Genomic DNA, 22073 nt, shown 5'->3' with positions numbered 1-22073 from the left:
ATGAGCAAGGGCAGAGGATTGAGTAATACAGCCAATAAATTAGAATTGATATAAAGAATCTTGAGGTAATAAAAGAAAAGCAGTGAAAGAAAAAATTTAAAAATTATCATGTTACTTATACAGAAAATTTAAACTTTAAAAAATATTTTTACAATTTATGTTCTCAACTTCTGACCTGCTAAAACTAGGGGAAAAAAGATAAAATACAACTCCCAACTATTTGGGACAATCCTGGATAACCCTTGGATCAATGAGGGTAACAAAAGCAAAACCACAAGCTATCCAGAAAGCAATGGGAAGACAAAAGCAAGATCTATGGGACACAGTAAAAGCTCTACCGGTTCAAATGAGAATTTGGGTTTCAGATATTTTCATTAAAGAACACTGAAAATAAATTCGATTCTCACAATATGAAGAAACGAATGAAATAACTCAATAGAAGATAAACAGATCCTTGGGGCGCCTGGGTGACGCAGTCGGTTAAGCGTCCGACTTCAGCCAGGTCACGATCTCGCGGTCCGTGAGTTCGAGCCCCGCGTCGGGCTCTGGGCTGATGGCTCGGAGCCTGGAGCCTGTTTCCGATTCTGTGTCTCCCTCTCTCTCTCTGCCCCTCCCCCGTTCATGCTCTGTCTCTCTCTGTCCCAAAAATAAATAAAAACGTTGAAGAAAAAAAAAAAATTAAAGAAGATAAACAGATCCAAAAACTAGTTCTTTTTTTTTTTTTTTTTTTAACGTTTATTTATTTTTGGGATAGAGAGAGACAGAGCATGAACGGGGGAGGGGCAGAGAGAGAGAGGGAGACACAGAATCGGAAACAGGCTCCAGGCTCCGAGCCATCAGCCCAGAGCCCGACGCGGGGCTCGAACTCACGGACCGCGAGATCGTGACCTGGCTGAAGTCGGACGCTTAACCGACTGCGTCACCCAGGCGCCCCTAAAAGCTAGTTCTTTGAAATAAATTCCCCACAAGTCAAAATTAAGGAAAAAAGAAAAGCAAATATGGAAAAAAAGCTATAATCACAGACTCAGGAGACATGTATCAAGATGGTCACAAATCTGGGGCGCCTGGGTGGCTCAGTTGGCTGAGTGTCCAACTTCATTCAGGTCACGATCCAGCACTTCGTGGGTTCGGGCCCCGCGTCAGGTTCTGTGCTGACAGCTCAGAGCCTGGAGCCTGCTTCAGATTCTGTGTCTCCCTCTGTGTGCCCCTCTCCCACTCTCTGTTTCCCAAAAATAAATAAATAAATAAATAAATAAATAAATAAATAAATAAATAAATAAATAAATAAATAAAAAGATGGTCACAAATCTGAAAACCCGAAAGAAATGGATGATTTCCTAGACACTATAAATTACCAAAATGGAACCAAGAACTGGAAAATCTGACTAATAGTATTGAACAACTGAATAAAATATACGAATGAAAACCGGGAGGGGGGGGGTAGGGGGAGCGCGTCCCCTGGGCAGCTCAGTCCGTTAAGCGACTGGCTCTCTTTTTTTCCTCAGAAATTTTACTATGCTAGGGAGCCTGGGTGGTGGTTAAGCATCTGACTCTTGATCTCAGCTCAGGTCATGGTCTCCTAGTTTGTGGGATGGAGCCTGCCTCTGGCTCTGTGCCAGCAACGGAGTCAGCTTGAGATTCTCTCTTTGCATCTCCCCTGCTTTCACGCTCTCTCCTCTCTTAAAATAAACAAACATTAAAAGAAAAAAAAGGAGGTGGGGGTGGGACCAAAACCAGACAGAATTAGAGCTGAGTTCTATCCGACACCCATGTCACTTAAGCCACTACAGAAACAGGGACAGCACTCCAATTTATTTTATGAGGACACTACAACTTCAACCACAAACCCAGAGAGATACCTAAGAAAGCAAGCTGGCTAGATAGTGGTATGTCAATCTCACTCATGAATATAAATGCAAAAATTCTCAATGAAATATTTGCTAGCAATTAGGTTCCAGAAATATACCCAAAGCATCTACCTACATAAAGCTGTTACAACAAACTAAAGGAGATAATCACATATGAATAGATGCTGAAAAGTCATATGATAAAATTCAGCAACAAACTCTAATAAGAACTCTAGGGAAACTGCTTAAATATAATCCAGGGTGTTTCCAAACATTAATGTCAAATATTATTCTCTCAACAACAGAATACTAAATCTATTTAAATTACAATCACTAATTAGGCAGGGATGTCCATTACCACCATAATTGTTTTAAAATACTTACTAGAAATTCCAAACTTACACAACGGAACAAAATCCCCATGTACCACCTATCATCCAGCTTCAGCAATGATCAATTCAATGTTTCAAATATTCCCTCTGCCACTGTCATCATCCTTGATTATGAATCCCTTATTTCTAACAATAAGGACTTTTTAAAATGACAAATATTATTAAGGAAAACGAACAAATTTTGAATATAATATCCAATCAGCACTCCTATTTCTGATTGTCTCAGTTTCTGGTTGTTCCTTTAAGATCCAAGTTAAGATCCTCATATTGCAATCTCACCATGGTTACTGAATACTACTACACTTTGACAAGTTTAGTGAGAATTCAGTGAAACAACAAAATGAGAAAACAACCTTTTTCACTGATAAGACTTCACAGAAAACATAGATAGTCCAAAAATTCTAAAATAACAATTTAGTAAGGTAGCTAGATATAAGGCAAATATAAAATAAATAATTTCTCTCCATTCTAGTTATGAAGATAAAGAAATGGAAACAGGGGAGAAATGCCATTTACAACAGAATTAAAACAAAAAGCAACCAAACACGTAAGAACAAACTTAGAAAAAAGAAAACAGACCCTATGTGAATCAAATCATTTCTATTTCTCCCAAATTAGTATATAAACGTGGTCCAACCCCAAGTGGAATTCTAATGTGGCTTTTTCGCTAAAGGACTGGATAAAATGAGCTTCAGTTCACATAAAAGAATAAGTGCCCGAGGGTGGAAAAGAGTGAGCACTTGCCTTATAGGCTATCACATGTATCTTACTTCAAACCAACCCAGTAGCACAAACGACTATCACGGAGGTCTCCCCTGATCTCCCACAGACCCGCTTCACCTCACTGAAGCCTGGGTTCTCAACAACTTCATTCAGCAAGCACCCTGAAGATGCTGTACCTCGAGCCCACCTGTGTTCACCTTACCTTGTTACCCGGTGGAGCAGGACTGAGGATGTCCCATAGGAGAAAAGGGGGACTTTCACTGCTCCTATCAGTTTCCTGGTATGTAAGAGCTACATGGATGTACAAGTTTGGGAAACGGAGAATACCATTATTGGAACAGGCTGTGAATTCTTTAATTTATCAAGTTTTTCTTGTCATATCCTATTTCTTCCATATTGTTTTTTTTCCCCTGAAATATAATTTGAATCCACTGTGATCTTCTAACAATACAGGTTAGAACTAATGTAAAATGAAAGTTGAAAGAGGAATGTTGAACTTTTGAAGAACCAGAACACGGGATGCCAACCGCTGTGATTAATTTCAACACTGAGTGCAGGCCACTGGCTCTCCTAAACTCAATGTGGTCAAATGAAAATTTTATTCTTTCAGGTTGTGCTCATTCTAGAGGCTAGCAATTGTTTAATAAACATTTTTTGTTGTTGTTGAACATGGCTTCCACAGAACAATACTCCCATCCCAATTCACATAGAACAAATCAACTTTTCCAAAACAAAAGATGAAAAACAGACGGATAAAAATGGATTCTTGGCAATAAACGTACATTTTTTTTTGCTAGTGGTATTTATACTAGTGGACTGTCCATAACTGCCAACCACAGACATGTTATTCTTATATTTGCATACATTACCCCAATCCACAAAATGACCCTGCAGTATAGGACTCCAAATATCCATAATCTCGTATCCAGAACTCTTGGAATGTTCGGCATTCAGATTCTTTGGATTGGAGGAAGGTACTTGTATAGTATACAACACAACATCCTCAACGGCCTCTAGGGCAGCACATTCCACAGTCAAACGTATTTTCTATAGTGGCATATATGACCGTTGACATAAAGTGGCACAAATACAGAATATAAAATGGCTTCAACCCAATTGCACTGCCAAATGAGTTATGATGTTCCCATCTCTGTGGGGGAAAAAATTTAAAAAAATTTTTAAAGCATTTTCTGCTTTTGAAATTTAAAAAGACCTGAATCACACTTAGGAATGACAACAGAGGGTGGTCCTTCCTTCCCTCGCCATTTCCCTGGGTCACCCCGCTAGCTCAAAAGCAGTCAGAATGCAAATACGATCTGATTGAGAAGCCCTTGTTCTTTACACTGCGCTTCTGTGTCAGGCGAGAGATCAAAGTGGAAAACAGGAAAAAACATCAGATCACCTTCACAGCCGTATGTTGCCAGGACCTGACGGAGCAGCGCACATTGTGAGTCAGGGTACTGGCTGGTACAAAGAAAGTCCGAGTGGGAGCTACCAAAACCGAAAACAATGGGACCTCAAATTACAAGCCCTGGGAAACAGATTTCGTGACCCCTACGCTATCACGTATCACTAAGGTGGCAAGACTATTTTAGAACATTAGACTTCTTTTGAGATATTACGATTTGAGTCGCTCAAGAAATTCTTGAAAACTTCCTATGTGCTGGTCATCGTGCTAGACAACGGGTAAGGGTGACAAGACTCACACATCTCCTGCCCCTCAAAAGACCAACAATCCGGTAGAAAGCTACCACAGAGAATAAAGGCTGACACCAGGCGCAAACCGAACCCAGCCAGAGGAAATCGACTCTGGGCCGAATCTCTAACAACAGAGCAGAGGGTGGGGAGGTAACCGGGTTTCAAGCAAAAAGAAGGGTTTGGGCCAAGAACAAAGGTGACAAAGACCCAACAGTTTGAACGGAAAGTTCAAGGCGCTGGGTCAGGCGTCTGTGGAAGGGGGAGGACAGAGAAGGTGGGGCTGGTGCTGATAAAAATGAGTCCAGAAAGGTAGAAAGGTGGCCAGGTCTTGTGGGTCCTGCGGCCATCCCAGCTGAGCTTTTACTGAGAGCAACGGCAGCCACAGGTCGCCACATCTCAGGCTTTCATGGGAATGGCGGCCCCTCCCCACCTCCATCCTTCCGGATTTGGCTGTGCACAGGGCCGGGACCTCCTCCTCCTCGCCCCAGCTCTAATCGGCGGCCAGGAAGAGCCTGGAAACTTAACAAGACAACGAGGACTTGTTGAGGCTTACTCTCGGCTAGAGGACGGCGGGGTGGACAACGGGAGAGCCGCACGACAAAACCCGCCCCGCAGGACGCAGCCCGGACTTTCCCCCCCCAACCACGACCGCCCATTATCAGAGTGGTCCACGTACTCTGCACAGGATGCGCAAGGGGTCGCTCGGGTTCTTCCGGACACCTCCCGCCGCGAGGGCCCGAGGAGGGCCAGGGAGGGCCGGGGACCCAGGGGCGGGCAGGGTGGGGGAGGGCCGGGGACCCTGGGTGGGCAGGGTGGGAGAGGGCCCGGGATCCCGAGGAGTAGGAGAACCGGGGAAGGTGAGGAAGGGGCGGGGAGGGCTCGCGGAAAGTCCGGGAGCGTCGAGGAGGGTCAGGCACACCGATCCTGCCGCCCCTCCCCCACACCCAAAAAGCCGCCCCGCCCGAGCGCCCCCGGAGCCGGTCGACCGCCGCCCCGAGCGGACCCCCACCGCTTCTGCATCGGCCCACAGCTCACGCCCCTGCGACCGCGGAACCCACGGCAAGACACTCACCGCGGAGAAGCCAAAGAACAGCAGTAACCGACCGCGCCGCGGACCCGCCCAGTGCCCGACGTCCGCCCGCGCCCCGCCCTTCCCCGCCCCGTGCGCGGATGGCGTCATCACGCCGACCCGCTCCCTGCTCCCTTGTCAACGCTGTTCTCGCCCTGGCGCGACCTGGCCTTCCTCCCCACCCCCACTCGCCGGCTTCCGAGTGCGCAGGCGCAGGCCCATCCGCGTTTTCCGCCTCTGCGCAGGCGCCGTGCCCCTCCCACGGCGGTTGGCCATATAGAGGCTGGGGGTGGGGGGGGGAGGTCAAGCGTAGCCTCTTCTCCTTTACCAAGATGGCGGCTTGTCCCTGTTTCGCCACAGTTCCTACCTTATGAGCTTGGTTTCCTTACGCTGATAAAGTGGAAGAGGTAATGTGAGTCTTTGCCTTGTGAGTACCTAGAGTGGGGTGAAGGGCATCTCTTTACAAGGAGCTAAGTGGCTGCTGAGGAGAAGAGAGGCGGACGGGGATAGGGCAGGTCACAGTAAGACTGCGGAGCGACCACGGGGCGGGAGCCTTCGCCTCTGGCCCTCTCCTCCGGGAAGATGGCGGCAGCACCGAGCTGGGAGCACCAGAGCGGGACAGCGGAGGATACTGAGAGCGGCCGAGTGGGGCTGGTCTAGCCCCGGGCCGCCGTCGTCTCGGTGGTGCCGAGGCCTCGCCTCCATTGGCTGCTGCGGGTCACGTGGGCCGGCGGGCCTGTGCGCGGACCATCGAGTTGGGCGCCCGTCCCCGGGGACGTGGCCTTCGTGCGCCCGTGCTGGGGCCTGCGCCCGGGGGGAGGGAGGGGCGGGCACGGCCCCTCGCGGTCTACTTGTCTGGTCGCGAGGTGAGACCTGGGGCGCGTCCCCAAGCCCACTGCGGCCACGCGGCTCGGGGACGGGAGGGCGACCCGCCCGGCCCGGGCCGCGTCGGCCCTGGTGTCCTTTCTCCCCGTCGGCGGCCTGCAGGCCCACAGCTGTCGGACCCAAGTGCCTTCGCACAGGGCGCCTTTCTTCAAGACCCCGACCGAACGCAAACTCAGTTGCTGAGACTCGATGGGCTACGGCACAGTGTTGGGGACGCTGGGGGATACCGACAGGGCACGTTAGGCACTTGCTAAGTGTTCTCTACCATCGACTCGGAAAATGAGAGAGTCAGACTTTGTAGGAGGGTTTGCACGCCGTGTGCATCCAAAGAGAAAACCTCCCCGTGTATTGTTTACAAAACAATATTTATGATCAGATGAAACCTCTGCGGGGATGTAGGTGAGTGGAATCTCCAGGAACAGGGTGACTTGTCCTTCAGTTTTGAGTTTGGTTTCACGGCCCTGTTAACTTTTTTTTTTTTAAGTTTACTTATTTTTGACAGAGACGGGGTGCGAGCATGAGCTGGGGAGGGCCAGAGTGAGAGAGGGAGACACAGAATCTGAAGCAGGCTCCAGGTTCCGAGCTGTTAGCACTCAGAGCCTGACGCGGGGCTTGAACTCAACGAACCGTGAGATATGAGTTGGGCCGAAGTTGGACGCTTAACCGACTGAGCCACCCAGGTGCCCCTTTGAGGTCCTGTTACGACAGGGCACGTCACGAGTAGGATTTTTGTCTGAAGCAGCTGGTAGTGCTGTCCTACAGAATAACTGGATGGAGTTCAAACCTGGGGTATTGAAACATTGCATGAAACCTCGTCTTCAAGTTTAACGATTTTGATAAAAATAAGCACCCCCAAGCTAACCTTGTTAAGTACGTTTAATATTAAGGTACTTGGAAACGGTGTTTTAAAATAGTTGAAAAGATATTTGGTTAAAAAAGGCTTCCATCGCTTGAACTCCCAGTTCTCTGGGTCTGAAACATCAACCATCAGCCTGTCATGAGACTTTTAGGCTAGGGAAAAATGGAGCACACCCCTTCAAGTCTTGAGGGACAACGTTCAAAAGCCAGATAAATAATTTACAGTGAGGATTAAACTTCCTTTCCTACGCTAACTTCCATTAGATCTTCTGTGTGCCAAGCACTGTTGATGGGCTTACCTGATTTTCTCTAATCAGGTTAGCCTCACTTGGAGAAATGTACAGTGAGTTTAAGGAGGGCACTCCTAAGGTGCCATCAGCCCACGTTCCTGGGCACCTCTGGGGCCAACCCCACCTGGATCTCTGCACAGGGCCCTTTCTCATTGGCCAAGCTCCGCCTCTCGGCAGCCTGATGGGAGAACTTGGGTCATCGAGTTTTCTGTGTTTCTTTTGCTTCGTCTTTCTTGTTTAGGGCTACTGGTTCGGCCTCATGACTTCACTTCTTCAGCAGTTCAATTCAAAAGCGTTTATTGGGAATTGTGTGCCAGATACTTTTAAGCGTTCTAGGGTCATAAAGATAAAGAGGATATAGACTTTTTTTTCTTTTCCTTAAGCAGCTTATGGTCTAGTATGGGGGATTCGCTTGTAAAGTAACTGGGTTACAGAGTTTTAAGTGCAGTAGTAGAAATACATACAAGATACAGAGATGCGAAGGAGGAGGCGGTAGTTACTGTTGGAAAGTTTTTGCAAAGAATGTGGTTCTTGAACTGGGTTTAGGGGATGAGAGTTTTTCCAAGATGAGGTGTTCTAAATAGGAAGACTAGCTTATGCCAAGGGGATGCGTGACAGCCATAGCTGGTGGCACAAATGGGCAAGAGGTTGAGAATTTGGCATGCTGCTAATAACATCTCAAGTGGTAGAGGGCTTGCCCGAGGTCCTGTTGTAAAGGACTTTATGCCCTTCAGTCAGCCCAATCTAGGGCACTGTAACTTGGACAGGATTTCAAGTGATTACATTGTCCACCTGGATGATTTATATGAGCTTTAGTGACAAGTGGATGAGATAGGCTCTCCATTAATGCTTCCCATCTGAAACTTGTTTATTTACCGAAAGGGTTTGAGCAGAGAACACATTTTTTGAAGTACCAAGTGGTACTTACATTTGATAAGGCCCATTCAGCATACATCCATCTCACAGGGCTAGACTCATCCCTTTCCTATTAAAAAATAACCAAGCTCCTGGAAGAAACACAGCACACAGCTGAGTTCTCAGTTGCCACGTTATGGTAGCAAGAAGTCCGGCATGCATATTGGAAAAGTTTTTGGCCAAGTGGAAAAACAGCCAGAGAGCATCAGTGAGTCAAAATGCTTTTTCCCTTAAGTTATGAAAACACCACAACATTTCACATTTGAAAACCAAGAAAACCAAACTCTTCATCGGTATGACATTTTAAAAATTGATGACACAAGTTAGTTTGGGCTAAAGTAAGTTTGTTTTTTGTGTGTTTTTGTTGTTGTTTTATAGTGCTAAAATCAGAGACATTTTAGAAGCAATGACCCTACTAGGCTGTTCTGCCAGGCATACTAAAGTTCCTCGAATACTGCTAGAGATGAGCCAGACGTGTCGTTCCAGACATGTCTGGGCATCATGTTGTGTTAGTCATTTTGATGCTTGCCATTAATTTGGTAACATTACATTGTGTGTACTCCGCCTTAATACTTTTTATTGGCATTCATGAATTTTAAAGTTAAAAATGAATTTTATTTCAATCAAGGTTATACCTTCAAGTAGTTTCAAGGAGAAATAGGGCCCCTGGGTGGCTCAGTTGGTTGAATGTCTGACTTCAGCCCAGGTCATCATCCCGCAGTTGGTGAGTTCAAGCCCCACATTGGGCTCGCTGCTGTCAGCCTGTCAGCACAGAGCCTCCTTTGGATCCTCTGTCCCCCATCTCTGCCCCTCCCCTGCTCTCCCCAAAGTAAATAAGTGTTAAAAAAAAAAAAAGGAGAAATAAATGTAGAAAGGCTTGTACGAAGACACTATGAATCTCCTTCCCCAGTCGTGTCTCCTCTCCTGCAGAGCATACACGTCCATCTCTTGGTGGGTTTCTTTGGTCTTTGCCTCTGACTCTAAACAGCACGTGTTCACCTGCTCAATTATTGCTCTTTTCTCTCCTGTTGCACACCTTGTCTCCTTACTTGACTCAATGGATATGAAGTTTCTAGCTTTCTTTCATTGCTCTGCCTTCTCTGTGTAAATACATGGCTGCCTAAAGCACATGCACCGTTAGTTTGGTTAGTCCAGTATTTAGTGTTTGAGTTTTTACTGCATAGTGCCATTCACAGCTAGGCAACTGGTGTGATGGGATTGCTTTTCCTTTCCTGGATCAGGTTTTGTTTTCCCTGAAGTTCTTGTGAGTCTTGTTTTTTGTGTGTTTAGTTTTCTGTATGTTTGTCATTAAAATTTAACCCAAAATTCAACAGTTGTCTAAATTTCTTTCAAGAAGTGGAGTCTTTTTGGGGGCTCCTGGGTGGCTCAGGTAGTTAAGTGGCCAACTTCGGCTCAGGTCATCATCTCATGGTTCACAAGTTCCAGCCCCACCTCGGGCTCTGTGCTGACAGCTCAGAGCCTGGAGCCTGCTTTGCATTCTGTGTCTCCCTCTCTCTCTCTGCCCCTCCCCCATTCAAGCTCTGTCTCAAAAATAAATAAATGTTAAAAAATTTTAAAAAGAGAGAAAGAATGGAGTCTTTTTTTATCTGGTGAAATTCAATATTTCATTAATCTCCTTTTGAATAAATCTCCCCCAGGCTCCCATCTGCTGGGATCTTCCTGAAGATCTCACCACCCACTTGCGTTGGGTCCTTGGTTTCCTGGAACCCATGTCTCCATCTCTCTTGACTTACTACTCTCTCATTTTGATGAAGCACTTCCTCAAGAAGTTGTCTGGGAACAGACGCATGAGAGAGAATGTTTTGAGAACACGTGTGTTTGAAAAGTGCTTTACTTCTACCCATGTATCTGAGTGAGAGTTGGACACCATTTTGCTCCATCTTCTAACTTCCAGGGTTATTACTGAAGGCTTCAGCCATTCTGATTCCTCGGTCTTCATGTGTGGCTATTTCTTCTCTGAAGCTTAGTGGATTTTCTCTCTGAAGTTCAAAACACCCAGTGCAGCAATGTCCCTTGGAGTCAGTTTTCATCTAATGTCTTGCCTTACTTTAGGTTCCTTTATTTGGAAACTCCTGTTCTTTAACTCTGGGCATTTTTCTTGATTTATTGCTTTGATTTGTTCCCATTCACTTTCTCTCTGTCGAATTAGACTATCGTACCTTCTGGACTGACACTCTGGTTTTGCTCAGGTTGTCCACCTTCTTTCTGGAATATATTCTCAGCTTTATTCTGAACGTGCTGTTGAGTTCTCACTTTATTTCTCTAGGAATGTTCTCTTACTTGCTGTGTCTTCTGACACCCTGGTTTTGTTTCATAGCTGTTGTACCTCCCCTTATCTCTCTGAGGACATTTCTGAGTTAAGGTTTTCTTTTGCCGAAGTCACAGTTTACTTCAGGCTGCTTTTTGTTTGAGGTTTTGGCTTTCGTATCAAAGCCTTTCCGTGGTATCTGGTGATATTTTCCCTGTGCTCATGTGGCAGTAGGTGGGGTTTGCCAGCTGTGGCATTCACTGCAGAGGCACTGGCTGGGCCATTTCCTTGCAGTACTCTGTCAGCTTCCTTCTGTCTCTCCAGATTTTCCACAAAAATACCTTCCTTCCTCTCGCCGGTGTCCAGGGGGCCAAGTTTGGGAGAAGACTACAATCTTTGCAGTAACTACAGATGAACTTAACTTCTGTGTCTTCAGAATGGTGCCTCACCCGCCATTGTAATGGGTACCCCCATTCCAAAGATTCTAGTTCCCTTTCCAGGGGAAAATCACAGCCTTTAACCAGGGTGTGAAAGGCAAAAAAAAGCCCTTTTTAATAGTATTTTCTGATCATTTTTCTTCCTAGGTGTCCATCAGCAATGTTACTTTTAGCTTACAGCATGAATTTCACTTACATTTGTAATTCTTCTGTTCTTTACTACTCCTTTGTAGCCTATATGTGGGTTTTCCTTTGTCTTACATGTGTGCTGAAATGCCCTAGCAGAAAAGAAGAGGTGAAAAAGGTCAGTCTTCACAGTCAAGAAATTGAAATGGCCGGGAAGCAAAGAAAGATTTCAGTTTTGCTCATGTCAGAGAATTGACATTGAATGCATATTTCACCTAGAAGTTGGAAGAAGTAAACATGACCATTTTAGTTATCAAGTGTGAGGGGGGCATGTGTACTCAGGTGTTGTGGGGTATAAATAATTTAGCTCATTGGGAGGGTAATTTTGCCTCTATAATGACTATCCATGTATCCCCTCTAGTCTTATAATTGAATTTGTGTGAATTTTTCCTGTGTGTAGAGTTGCTGGCTCTAGTGAGCAGAGAATATGTTTTCCAGCAGTGTTTGTAATCAGATACATACACAAAGCATGCAGTATCAGTAGAGAATTTCTGTTTTCATTCAACGTGCAGTTATTAATAAATGGGAAATTTGCACGTAAAATTTGGAAAGACGGCCATGATGCATTTTAAATGGAATTAAGGGTAGCAAGTGGTAAAACAATGCGTATACTATGATCATATTTTTATTTAAATCATGTATTACATATCCAAGAAAAACCCTTAGATAAAACAATTTTGGAGATATTTCTTAGACAAGAATCAGGAGAAATTGCCAGTTTTTATGTGGTCTTATTGTAGTTGTGTTTTACAATTTTTTTTTAATGTTTATTTCATTTGAGAGTGAGAAAGAAAGCATGAGCAAGGGAGGGGCAGAGAGAGTGTGAGAATCCCAAGTGGGTTCCACGCTCAGCACGGAGCCTGATATGGGGCCCAGTCCATGACCACGAGATCATGACTTGAGCCAATGTCTAGAGTTGATTGCTTAAATGACAGAGCCACCCAGGTGCCCCCATGTTCTACACTCTTTTTATGATGAAAGTCCTTTCCTTGGTAGACCAGCACTGCAGCAGGCTCGCTATAGTGGTAATAAAACCAGTATTAATGTGGCCTTCTGGCCCCTGCCCATCCTATCCCAGGGTCTGTCATGGGTGTAGGAGCTTCTCAGGAGGCTGAGCTGCACCCTGAGACCCCACCTGCTATGGGAATAGCAGGCCTCATCTGGAGCAAGGAGAGTAGGGAGCCAGTGTTTAGTTAGCAGGTACTGTTTGGCAATCTGTGTGAATTTTTTTTTTACAAATAAGTGTTTTCTGAAAACTCTTTCAGGTTTTCCTTTTATTTGTATGAATTGATATTTTTAGACATTGCTGAAGGTGGACCTTGTGAGACGTAACAGCAGTGCTTGTCCGTTAGTATAGATGGTGAGGCCTTTGTTCTTTCTGCCAGACTGGACAAAGTGTTGAGACATTTGTAAAGTGAGGGAGGTGGTCCTCACCGGACTAGGAGTCAGGAGGCCTGGACTTCAGTTTGGAGCCCAGTCTTTTGTTCTTTTTTTTTGTTAAGTTTATTTTTCAAAAAGTTTTAAAAATGTTTATATTTTCAAGAGAGAGAGAGCACAAGCTGGGGAAGGAGCAGAGAGAGAGGGGGGCACAGAACTTGAAGCAGGCTCCAGGCTCCGAGCTGTCAGCACAGAGCCTGATGCAGTGCTTGAACTCCCAAACCATGAGATCATGACCTGAGCCGAAGTTGGACACTCAACCGACTGAGCCACCCAGCTGCCCCTAAGTTTATTTACTTATTTTGAGAGAGCAAGTAGGAGAGGGGCAGAGAGGGAGAGACAGAATCCCGAGCAGTTTCTGTGCTGCCAGTGCAGAGCCAGACGTAGGGCTTGAACTCGTGAAACTGAGATTATGACCTGAGCTGAAACCAAGAGTTTGGTGCTTAACCGCCTAACCACCTGAGCCACCCAGGTGCCCCTAGGACCCATTCTTAATCACCCTTGTGACTCAGGGTGTTTCTTGACCTATAGGACTTTAGCTCCTTCTTTTTAAAGATAAGAAAGCTGAATCTGAGATTTTGTTGTTATTACCCTTCTGATAGCACAGAACACTTGATCAACTAACTCAGTTTGTCAGAAACTCAGTTTTCAAGTTTGGAAGGACAGCACTTGGAGCTGTTAGTCACTCATGTAGCACATTCTGTGATCCATTTCAAGGATGCACAAGTGATAGGAAAAGCTTTGCCTAGTAAAGCTTTTATTTGCTGATTCCTACGCAACAGGCCCCGTGCCCTTTATTTCCAGCAGTGGTTCAACCAGGTGATTTTGGCCCCCAGAGAACATCTGGCAGTGTCTGGAGACTTTTTTGGTTGTCGTGACTCGGGTGCTACTGGCATCTAGTGGTTAGAGGCCAGAGGTGCTAGGCATCCTACAGTGCCTAGGACATCCCGTGACAAAGAATTGTCTGATTGAGGAGGTCAGCTTGGCTGAGGTTGAGAAGGCCTGCTTTGCAGGGTTAGTCCTTAGAAGGGTTCTGGGCTGTAGCTGTCATAGGCTCCATTTTCCAGTTAAGAGTGGAGGCTGCCTGGATGAAGCTCCTTGCACGAGTGGCTGGTTTAGGGCCGCGTTGCCCGTACTGTTGGAGCCCTCACATCACAGATCTCCAGGAGGGTGGTGGTAATAGACCGTCCTCACGGAGCCTATTGTGTGCGCTCTGGTGGAGCACTACGTATGGGCTGACTCAATCCTCACAGTGGTACCACCATTGAGAGCAGCTCCTTTTTACAGGAATGGAGATGGGGCCCAATCAAGATCCGTAATTGTTCCATCCTTGTCTTTGACACCAGTTTTAGAAGTTCGACACATGTAAACATTCAGCCTTGACCTGTTTATCTGGTGTTTCCTTGCTGTCTCTAGGGCTCCTCCAAAGCTTGGGGTGGAGAAGGCAGTATCCTATCCACACACTCTTTTCTAGCCCAAGAGTGGGGCCGTCCAAGCCTTTGCAGCTAGATGGTCTACTCTGAAATAAATACTAAAATTGTCTTGCACCCCTTAGACTTTTGAATCTCTTTCCTTGGTTCAATCATCAAAGATTAATTTTTCACCAAGTACATATCCATCAGCAAGTTTCAGGTAAGGAAGTGGAGGGAAATGGAAGTTCCACTCCTAGAGTGCGCAGTCGTGCAGGGCCCATCTCTGCGGTAACCTGTAGACAGCTGCTGTCCGTCCATCTGTGGCCGCTGTACGGGATCCGCTTTCTTCTCTGAACTCCTTCTGGTCTGGTGTTTCCGTCCTGTTATGGCAACCCAGCACCACCGGCTCCCTGACATCATCTGGTGGATGTGCAGGCCTCGGGGAGTAAGTCCTCTCTTGGTTTTACCTGCCCCGTCCCTGTCTGCATTATAGGATAAGCCATCGGTAGGCTTTTGCTTGTTTTGGATCCCTGTGACACAGCAGAGTAACGGGGTTGTGGCAGATAACCTGTGTGTGCTGTGAGGGAATGAATAGGCAGGACAGCGTTGATTACTAAAATGGGAATATGCTGAACACTTGTCTTTCGCTAACTTTTGGTGAGTTACAGTGGGCTGCTGAATTCCAGAATAGCTTTCTAGACTCGGGTATGCTGGACAGAGCAATAAGCCAGTCTAAAGGCCAGGTCCCAACGTGTTGCTCTTGTGTTCTTCAAGCTGCTGTTGAATTTGTGGCCTCAGCCGACCGTGGAGTAACTTTTTCCTGAGGTTGGGATGTGCTCGGATTAACAAACTGTTGTGATCCAAGAGCATTCAGAGCGTGTGCCTTCTCCGTGTAGCACACCGTTTAGGGGCCAGCTGCTGCTTGGCCTGGTGTTCTGGCATAACGCTGTCTCCTTGTGCTCGTCTTCTAGACTGTGTCTTTATCAGCATTCATTTCTTTGTGCGAACCTTCTAGCATCTCACCTTGGGCATGTGGATGGTGCTGGGGACCACATTTATGAAGCAGAGCAGTAATTCTTGGCCTTGCTGTGTTGGGTGAGAGGGGACCCTGTGAACACTGCTCAGCTCTCTCCCCCCACTCAGGAGCAGGACACGCCATCAACCAGCAAGGTTGATGATGGCAGTGCTTAAAGCTTCTAGATACAGTGCAGGCTGGACCAGTGCTACTTTTGGTTTCTTTCTGGAGAGGGGAGATAACTTGAGCCTGGTGCATTTAGCAAGTATTGTCGTTTGCCACACGCAGAAAGTGTTGTGGAAACGGTTTTGCCCTTCAAGGGAGGTTCTGCTGTGGGAACTTGCTGGTGGTATGGTGTGTCAGGCCTTTGTGCGTCACTGGCCCTGTGTGGCTGCAGTTCAGTAAATGGGGCTGGGAGGGAAGGCGCTGTGGGCCGGTGACTCCATCGAGGGGGCTGAGTTCCTCTAATCCCTCGTTGTGAGGCACCCTGCAAGCCTCTGGGTGCGTATGGTTCCTGGGAGAGGGGGAGCAGCCTGCGTGCAGGTGCCTTGATGGCAGCTACCTGCGTGGCAACCGTGCCCGGCCTCCCAGGAGGTTTGCATCTGGAGGCTCCAGAGAGAGCTGGCCTCCACAAACAGCCTTAGGGGAAGTGGCTAGGCTAGAGACGACACCCTGAAAGGACCAGACCTCTCGGAACAAGTAAAGGTAGGAAGGAAAAGGAACAACACCAGACGGAGAGAGCTAGAAGAAATCATTTCGGAAAGGGGGTCAGGTATTTGGCATTTTTTTTTTGTTGCTGTTTTTGAGATCTGGTTGAGGTGAGTGACTTGCTGAGAAGTGTTCTCGTTTCCCAGGGCCGACCCCTCAGTGTCAGATGTGTGGTTTCTGGTTCCTTATTATCTAGGGTTGAAAACTTTTGGCCCTCTGTTTAACTTTCTTTAGTTTTATAATTAAAAAATAACATAAGAGGAAAAGCCAGCCCTGCGTGAACCTTTCCACCTTTCTGTTGTGCCGTTCTGACAGTTGTGAACCATGTTATTGATGGTGCCCATGACTTAGAGAAGGGGCTGGAGCGTGTCTGCTTGGGACTTGACGCTCACTTTTGTCTTTGTGTTCTTCCTGGTGGAGACAGTGTACTGACTCCTGGACGTCGGGCATCCGGTGAGGACAAGTGTGGGCTCCGGGCACTTGCCAGCTGTTGTGCACAAAATCACAAGTATGTGCTGCTCTACACTCTTGTGTGGTGTGCTTTCTGATTTTATTGCTACTTAGCTCATTTAGAACTACCTTTCAAATGGAATTGCTGAATTATGTGTGCTGTTTTGACTTTTTCTGGTAAATAGAATATTAGCTCGGTGGTCCTGAAGTACCAGCTTAAAGCAGTGTTTGTGAGATCAATTTTAAGAATACAATTTTTTTCTTTTGAAACAAGGCTTCTATTTTGATACGCTTGCTTATGCTCGGCGCTGACTCGCCAGCCCATGAGACCAAAGTTCTGTGTTGCCTTTGTCGCCCGCCAGTGAGCTCAGCAGTGCTGCCAGGCTGCCTGTGCGCGGGGCCCCTTGGCTCCCGGTGCTCAGCGCAGCAGCGTCTGGGACGTGCAGACAAGAGCCAGCTGCAGCCAGAGGGACCCGTCGTGCTCGGGGCTTTCGGGGCCCCTCCTTAGTTTATACAGGTGCTGAAGATGATCACCATGTCCCCTTGAGATCGGTAAGGGCGATTCTTTTCTGAAAGATTGGGTGAACAGAGAGAAAAAGATGGTGTTGCTCCGGGAGAGTCAGCAGTCCATTTGTAGAAGCGTGGGTAGAAGCCTTTGATCCGTGAAAGACATGTGGCCTTTGCTAGGTCAGCCTCACCTTGTTCTGGGGTGGTTGGGGTTTCGGGTATGCTTCATGCTGGAGATGCTGCTGAGCCGGAGACTGTGTGTGTAAACCTCCAGCCTTTCCATTTCTTTCCAATGCAGTCTTGTTGGTTTCAGGTTGTGCTGGTAGTTTTAGGACTAAATCCCCAAGGAGGAAATGCATGTGAAGGATTCAGTGTGGTCTGTGGGTCTTTCCCTTCCATCTGAGGTCACTGGAGTTGACTTGTATAGTGATTGTCTGCTATCATTCGGGCATGTGGCTTTATTGAAGGCTGTAGCCTGGTTAGCCCTTATTTGGTAAGAATTTTATTTTTTATTTTTTTCATGTTTACTTATTTGAGAGAGTAAGCGAGAGAGAGCGCATGCGCCTGCGTGAGTGGGGTAGGGGTGGAGAGAGAGAATCCCAAGCAGGCTCTGCGCTGGCAGTGCAGAGCCCAACGAACTCCCAAACCAACTCACAAACCGTGAGATCATGACCCAAGCCAAAATGAAGAGTCTGACGCTTAACCGACTGAGCCACCCAGGTGCCCCTTGGTAAGAATATTTTAATTCCAAGATGTACTTTTCGTCTGTCTTCTCCCCTCACTGGTCCTGAAGTGGTAGGGTTGTGTGTGTGCTTTCCTCTCTTGTAAGCCATGGCTAAATGACATGGTCGCTCTCCTCACCCCGCCCTGGGCAGTGCTCCTTTTACATGACGTGGCTCACCCCATCTGCTGATGTCTCTGGGTCTGTTGTTGGGGTTCCCAGTGCGAGCTCAGATGGGGCGTTCTGTGCATTTCCCTTGTGGATGTGGTGTCTGAAAAGCCTGAGGAGCACCGAGGGGCTCCTGCCTTCTGTCGGGGGGCTGGTGTGGGACCCATGCTGACCTTGCTGTCGTCCGGTATGAGCAGCTGTGCATGTCTCAGGTTGTGCTGTCAGCAGCTTCCTTGACACTTTGTGATGGTTTGAAAATCTGTGTTTATGAACTTCGAGAAGATGACGTATAACGGAGGTTAGTAAGATGGAGATAACACTTTGTTGTGCTATATAGAAGATGAGTGAGATACACACCAAGCCCAACAAATAAACATGTAATCAACTTTGAATCTGAAGGATCAGTGTCATTTGTTTATTTCGAAGATCAGTCATTTATTTATTTAAAAAAAAATTTTTTTTAACGTTTATTTATTTTTGAGACAGAGAGAGACAGAGCATGAATGGGGGAGGGTCAGAGAGAGGGAGACACAGAATCTGAAACAGGCTGCAGGCTCTGAGCTGTCAGCACAGAGCCCGATGCGGGGCTCGAACTCACAGACTGTGAGATCATGACCTGAGCCGAAGTTGGCCACTTAACCAACTGAGCCACCCAGGCGCCCCTATTTATTTATTTATTTATTTATTTATTTATTTATTTATTTATTTTTAATTTTTTTTTTTTTAGCATTCACCTATTTTTGAGAGAGAGAGAGAGACAGAGCATGAACAGGGGAGGGGCAGAGAGAGAGGGAGACACAGAACCTGAAACAGGCTCCAGGCTCTGAGCTGTCAGCACAGAGCCTGACGCGGGGCTCGAACTCACGGACTGTGAGATCATGACCTGAGCCGAAGTCGGACGCTTAACCAACCAAGGCACCCAGGCGCCCCCCTATTTATTTATTTTTAAATTAAGAAGTAGTTCTAGGGGCACCTGACTGGCTTAGTCAAGCATCTGACTCCTGATTTCGGCTCAGGTCATGCTCTCAGGGTCGTGGGTTGGAGCCTGCTTGGGATTCTCTCCCTCTTTCTCTGTCTGTCCCCCATGAGGCCCCGTGAGTGCTCTCACAAAAAATAAAATTTAATTTAAAAAAGATATTTAAAAAGTATGTTTAATTTTTTTTAACTGTCTTACAGAGGAATTGTAAGACTGGTAGAAAACACTTTCTTAACCATTTGAGAGTAAATTGGGCACATGAATCCTCATCACCCTTGGATATTTTGGGGTGTTTCCCACAAATAAGATACTCTTCCTCCTTAACCACAATACAACCATCAAAATCAGGATGTTAACAAGAATGCTACCTTCAGACCCATTCACATTTCACCAGAAGAATCCACTCAGAAGCACACAATAACATTTCATTGCTGGGTCTCTGTAGTCTTCAAACTGAAACATTTATGGGGCTCCTGGGTGGCTGTCAGTTAGGCGTCCGACTCTTGACTTTGGCTCAGGTCATGATCTCACGGTTTGTGGGATCAAGCCTGCGTCGGGGCTCTGTGCTGACAGTGTGGAGCCTGCTTGGGATTCTCTCCCACCTGCCCCTGCCCTGCTCGCACTCTCTCTCTCAAAGTAAATAAAACAAGCATAAAAAAAACAAAAACCAACAAACAGGACTATTTATTCCATCTTGCCTTGGCTTTCTTGGTCTCGTCCTTTAATGAGTACAGACACTTATTTTGTAGAATGTCCCTCAGTGTGTATTACATTTTGATTGGATTCAGGCTTTGTTATTTTGGCTGGAATAGCACAGAAGGAATTCTGGGTTTTCTCTGCATTCTGTCAGATGGCACACAGGTTCAGTTTGTCCCATTATCAGTGGTGCTCACTTTGCTGATTAAGGTGGTGTCTGCCAGATTCTCCATTGTGGAGTCTGTGTCATTAATAAGTACATGCTGGGGAGCTACTTACGAAGCTAAATATTTGTTCCTGTCAAATCTTCGTTTTGGTCATGTGTCTGTATCAATATAGGCTAACCATTGCCCATTTTACTTACATTATCAACCTTTATCATTACTTACGGTAATGTTCATATTGACTGGAGAGTGCCTCCCTTAAAGCTGGCTCCTGTGTCCTTCTGAAGCTTCCCCCATATTTGTTTAGAAACTCTTACTTTTTGGTACAGCAAGACACTCTGGGCTCTTCACGTACCTTCCCTTCCCTGGACCTGGAATCAGCCTTTTTCTTCAAAGACACCTCCTTTTATGGCAAGTGGTACTAAGAGAAGCAGAGTCTGGGCACCAGGTAGATTGTTGTTGAAGTATTACTGACCCAGGTCCTCTCGGTGGAGAGAGCCACAGAATGTGTGTGTGTGTGTGTGTGTGTGTGTGTGTGTGTGTGTGTGTGTGTGCGCGCGCGCGCGCGCGCGCGCACGTGCACACATGTATACACAGGTACCCATATGCACACGTGTGTGTTTATGACACAGTCATGTCTACTTTTATCTCTCAATTGTAAAACATGAGTTTTTCTCTCTATTGAAACACATGAGTTCATTCCAGTACTTCCAACTCCGATCAGATATGTTGACGTTCATTCCAGTTTCTCCCTTTTAAATTGGTAGCTGTCTTTTCCAACGATGATACTCCTTGATTCCAGTATCCCTTAGTGTATTTGCTTATTTGAGTAGTCAACCCTGTGTGTTAACCAATCTCCTGCATGGATGTCTTCTGCCCTCTTCACCTCACTCAGCCTCTGCAACGTTCCCACCCCATGGAAGTGGCCTGCCACTTCACCTGGGCTGTGAAAACACCAGTGATGTGGACACCCTCTTACAGGGAAGCCCATAGTCTATTTTTAAAAAATAAAGCCCTGTATACTGTTTTTGCTCTCTCCAGGTCATTACCTGAACCATCGTTTCATTGTTTGAGACCGTGCCTACTGTGGTTTGGACATGTCACCGTGTAGTTACCACTTGCTCATCTATGCGAACTTGTGTTCTTTCTAGTTCTTTGCCTTTGACGGAGCTTCTGTGAGTTTTCTTCTGTGTGTTATACCTATGCCTTCTGCGTTCTTCTGCAGGTGCTTCTGGAGAGTGGCTTCTTTGAAGTGTGATTGCTGAATTGGATTGTGTGTCTGTTTCTTCATGATGTGTTTTTAAATTGCCTTCTGGTTTTACACATCCCCAATAGTCAAGTAGCCTGTTTTTCCTCACCATTTGAAAAATTGTACCATTTTTTTTTTTTTTTAAGTAGGCTTCATGGCTAGTGTGGAGCCCAGCAGGGGGCTTGAACTCATGACCCTGAGATCAACACCTGAGCTGAGATCAAGAGTCAGATGCTCAACCGACTTAGCCACCAGGCGGCCCCCAAAATTGCACCACTTTTATTCATGTTTGTTGATCTCATAAAGGGCTGAGTGAAGATGAACGTCCATTCCTGTTTATGTGTGGTTTGTATTACTTTTCTATGAACTGTGTGATCACATCCTAGCTTGTTGAGATGTTTGCCAAACAGAGAACTCTCACTTGTATCCTAACTTCTCTAGTAGATGATCTGTGCTATATAAAATTCTTAACCTCTTACGAGGGTCAAATGAGTCAATACCTTCCTTGATGGTGTCTACAGTCTGTATCCTCGGTAGACTTTTGTGCCCCCAAATCACTGGCTTTTCTCCTCAATCTTCTAACTCCCTAAGGCTTGATTTTTTACTTTCAGATCTCTAATGCAGTTGGAATTTATTTTGGTGTATAGCATGAGATAGAGACCAATTTTTATATTTTTCCAAAATGGAAATTTGTTATTGGCCCACTTCTGTCTGTTGCTATCCTTCCTTACTAATTTGGAGGGGCACTTGTATCAAGTGGTAAACTCATAGTACTCATGAAACTGTTTCATTCATACTTTTCCCTCTTTCTTAACCAACACCAAGTACTAGTTACTATTGCTTTGTCATGTGTTTTGCTAGTCTTTGAATCTCAAGTCTTTTTTTTTTTTTTTTTTTTTCTTTTGAGGCCAAATAATCTAGGCAGATTTTAGGTGGATTTGGGAACTTTTTTTACAGTTAAAAAAAAAAAAAAAAAAAGGCTCCTGGGATGTTGGGTTAGT

The 22073-nt window shown here is 46.0% G+C and overlaps 2 protein-coding genes across 9 annotated transcripts in view; one reads left to right on the top strand and one right to left on the bottom strand.

Moving 5' to 3' along the window:
• SEPTIN2 (septin 2) overlaps window positions 1-6346 on the bottom strand; it is a 35371-nt gene extending 29025 nt beyond the window's left edge. For 2 of the 6 annotated variants that reach the window (XM_045034739.1, XM_045034740.1), the window contains exon 1: window positions 6097-6343. Coding sequence is in view for 3 of the 6 variants with exons in the window: in XM_019838993.3 (XP_019694552.2) it covers window positions 5733-5840 (108 nt within the window). In the remaining 3 variants the exon portion in view is untranslated. Of the gene's footprint in view, window positions 1-5090; window positions 5180-5732; window positions 5844-6096 lie in introns of those variants that run through there. The other 4 variants (XM_019838995.2, XM_019838993.3, XM_006935750.4 and 1 more) reach the window with 4 other exon arrangements.
• HDLBP (high density lipoprotein binding protein) overlaps window positions 5990-22073 on the top strand; it is a 73500-nt gene continuing 57416 nt past the window's right edge. For 2 of the 3 annotated variants that reach the window (XM_006935755.4, XM_045034734.1), the window contains exon 1: window positions 5990-6136. The gene's annotated coding sequence lies outside the window, so the exon portion shown is untranslated. The remainder of the gene's footprint in view (window positions 6137-22073) is intronic. The other variant, XM_045034736.1, reaches the window with a different exon arrangement.

This window comes from Felis catus, chromosome C1 (assembly GCF_018350175.1).
Source record: "Felis catus isolate Fca126 chromosome C1, F.catus_Fca126_mat1.0, whole genome shotgun sequence".
Lineage (NCBI taxonomy): Eukaryota > Metazoa > Chordata > Mammalia > Carnivora > Felidae > Felis > Felis catus.
Note: the sequence above shows the minus strand (reverse complement) of the source record. Positions and strands in the feature narration are given on the sequence as shown.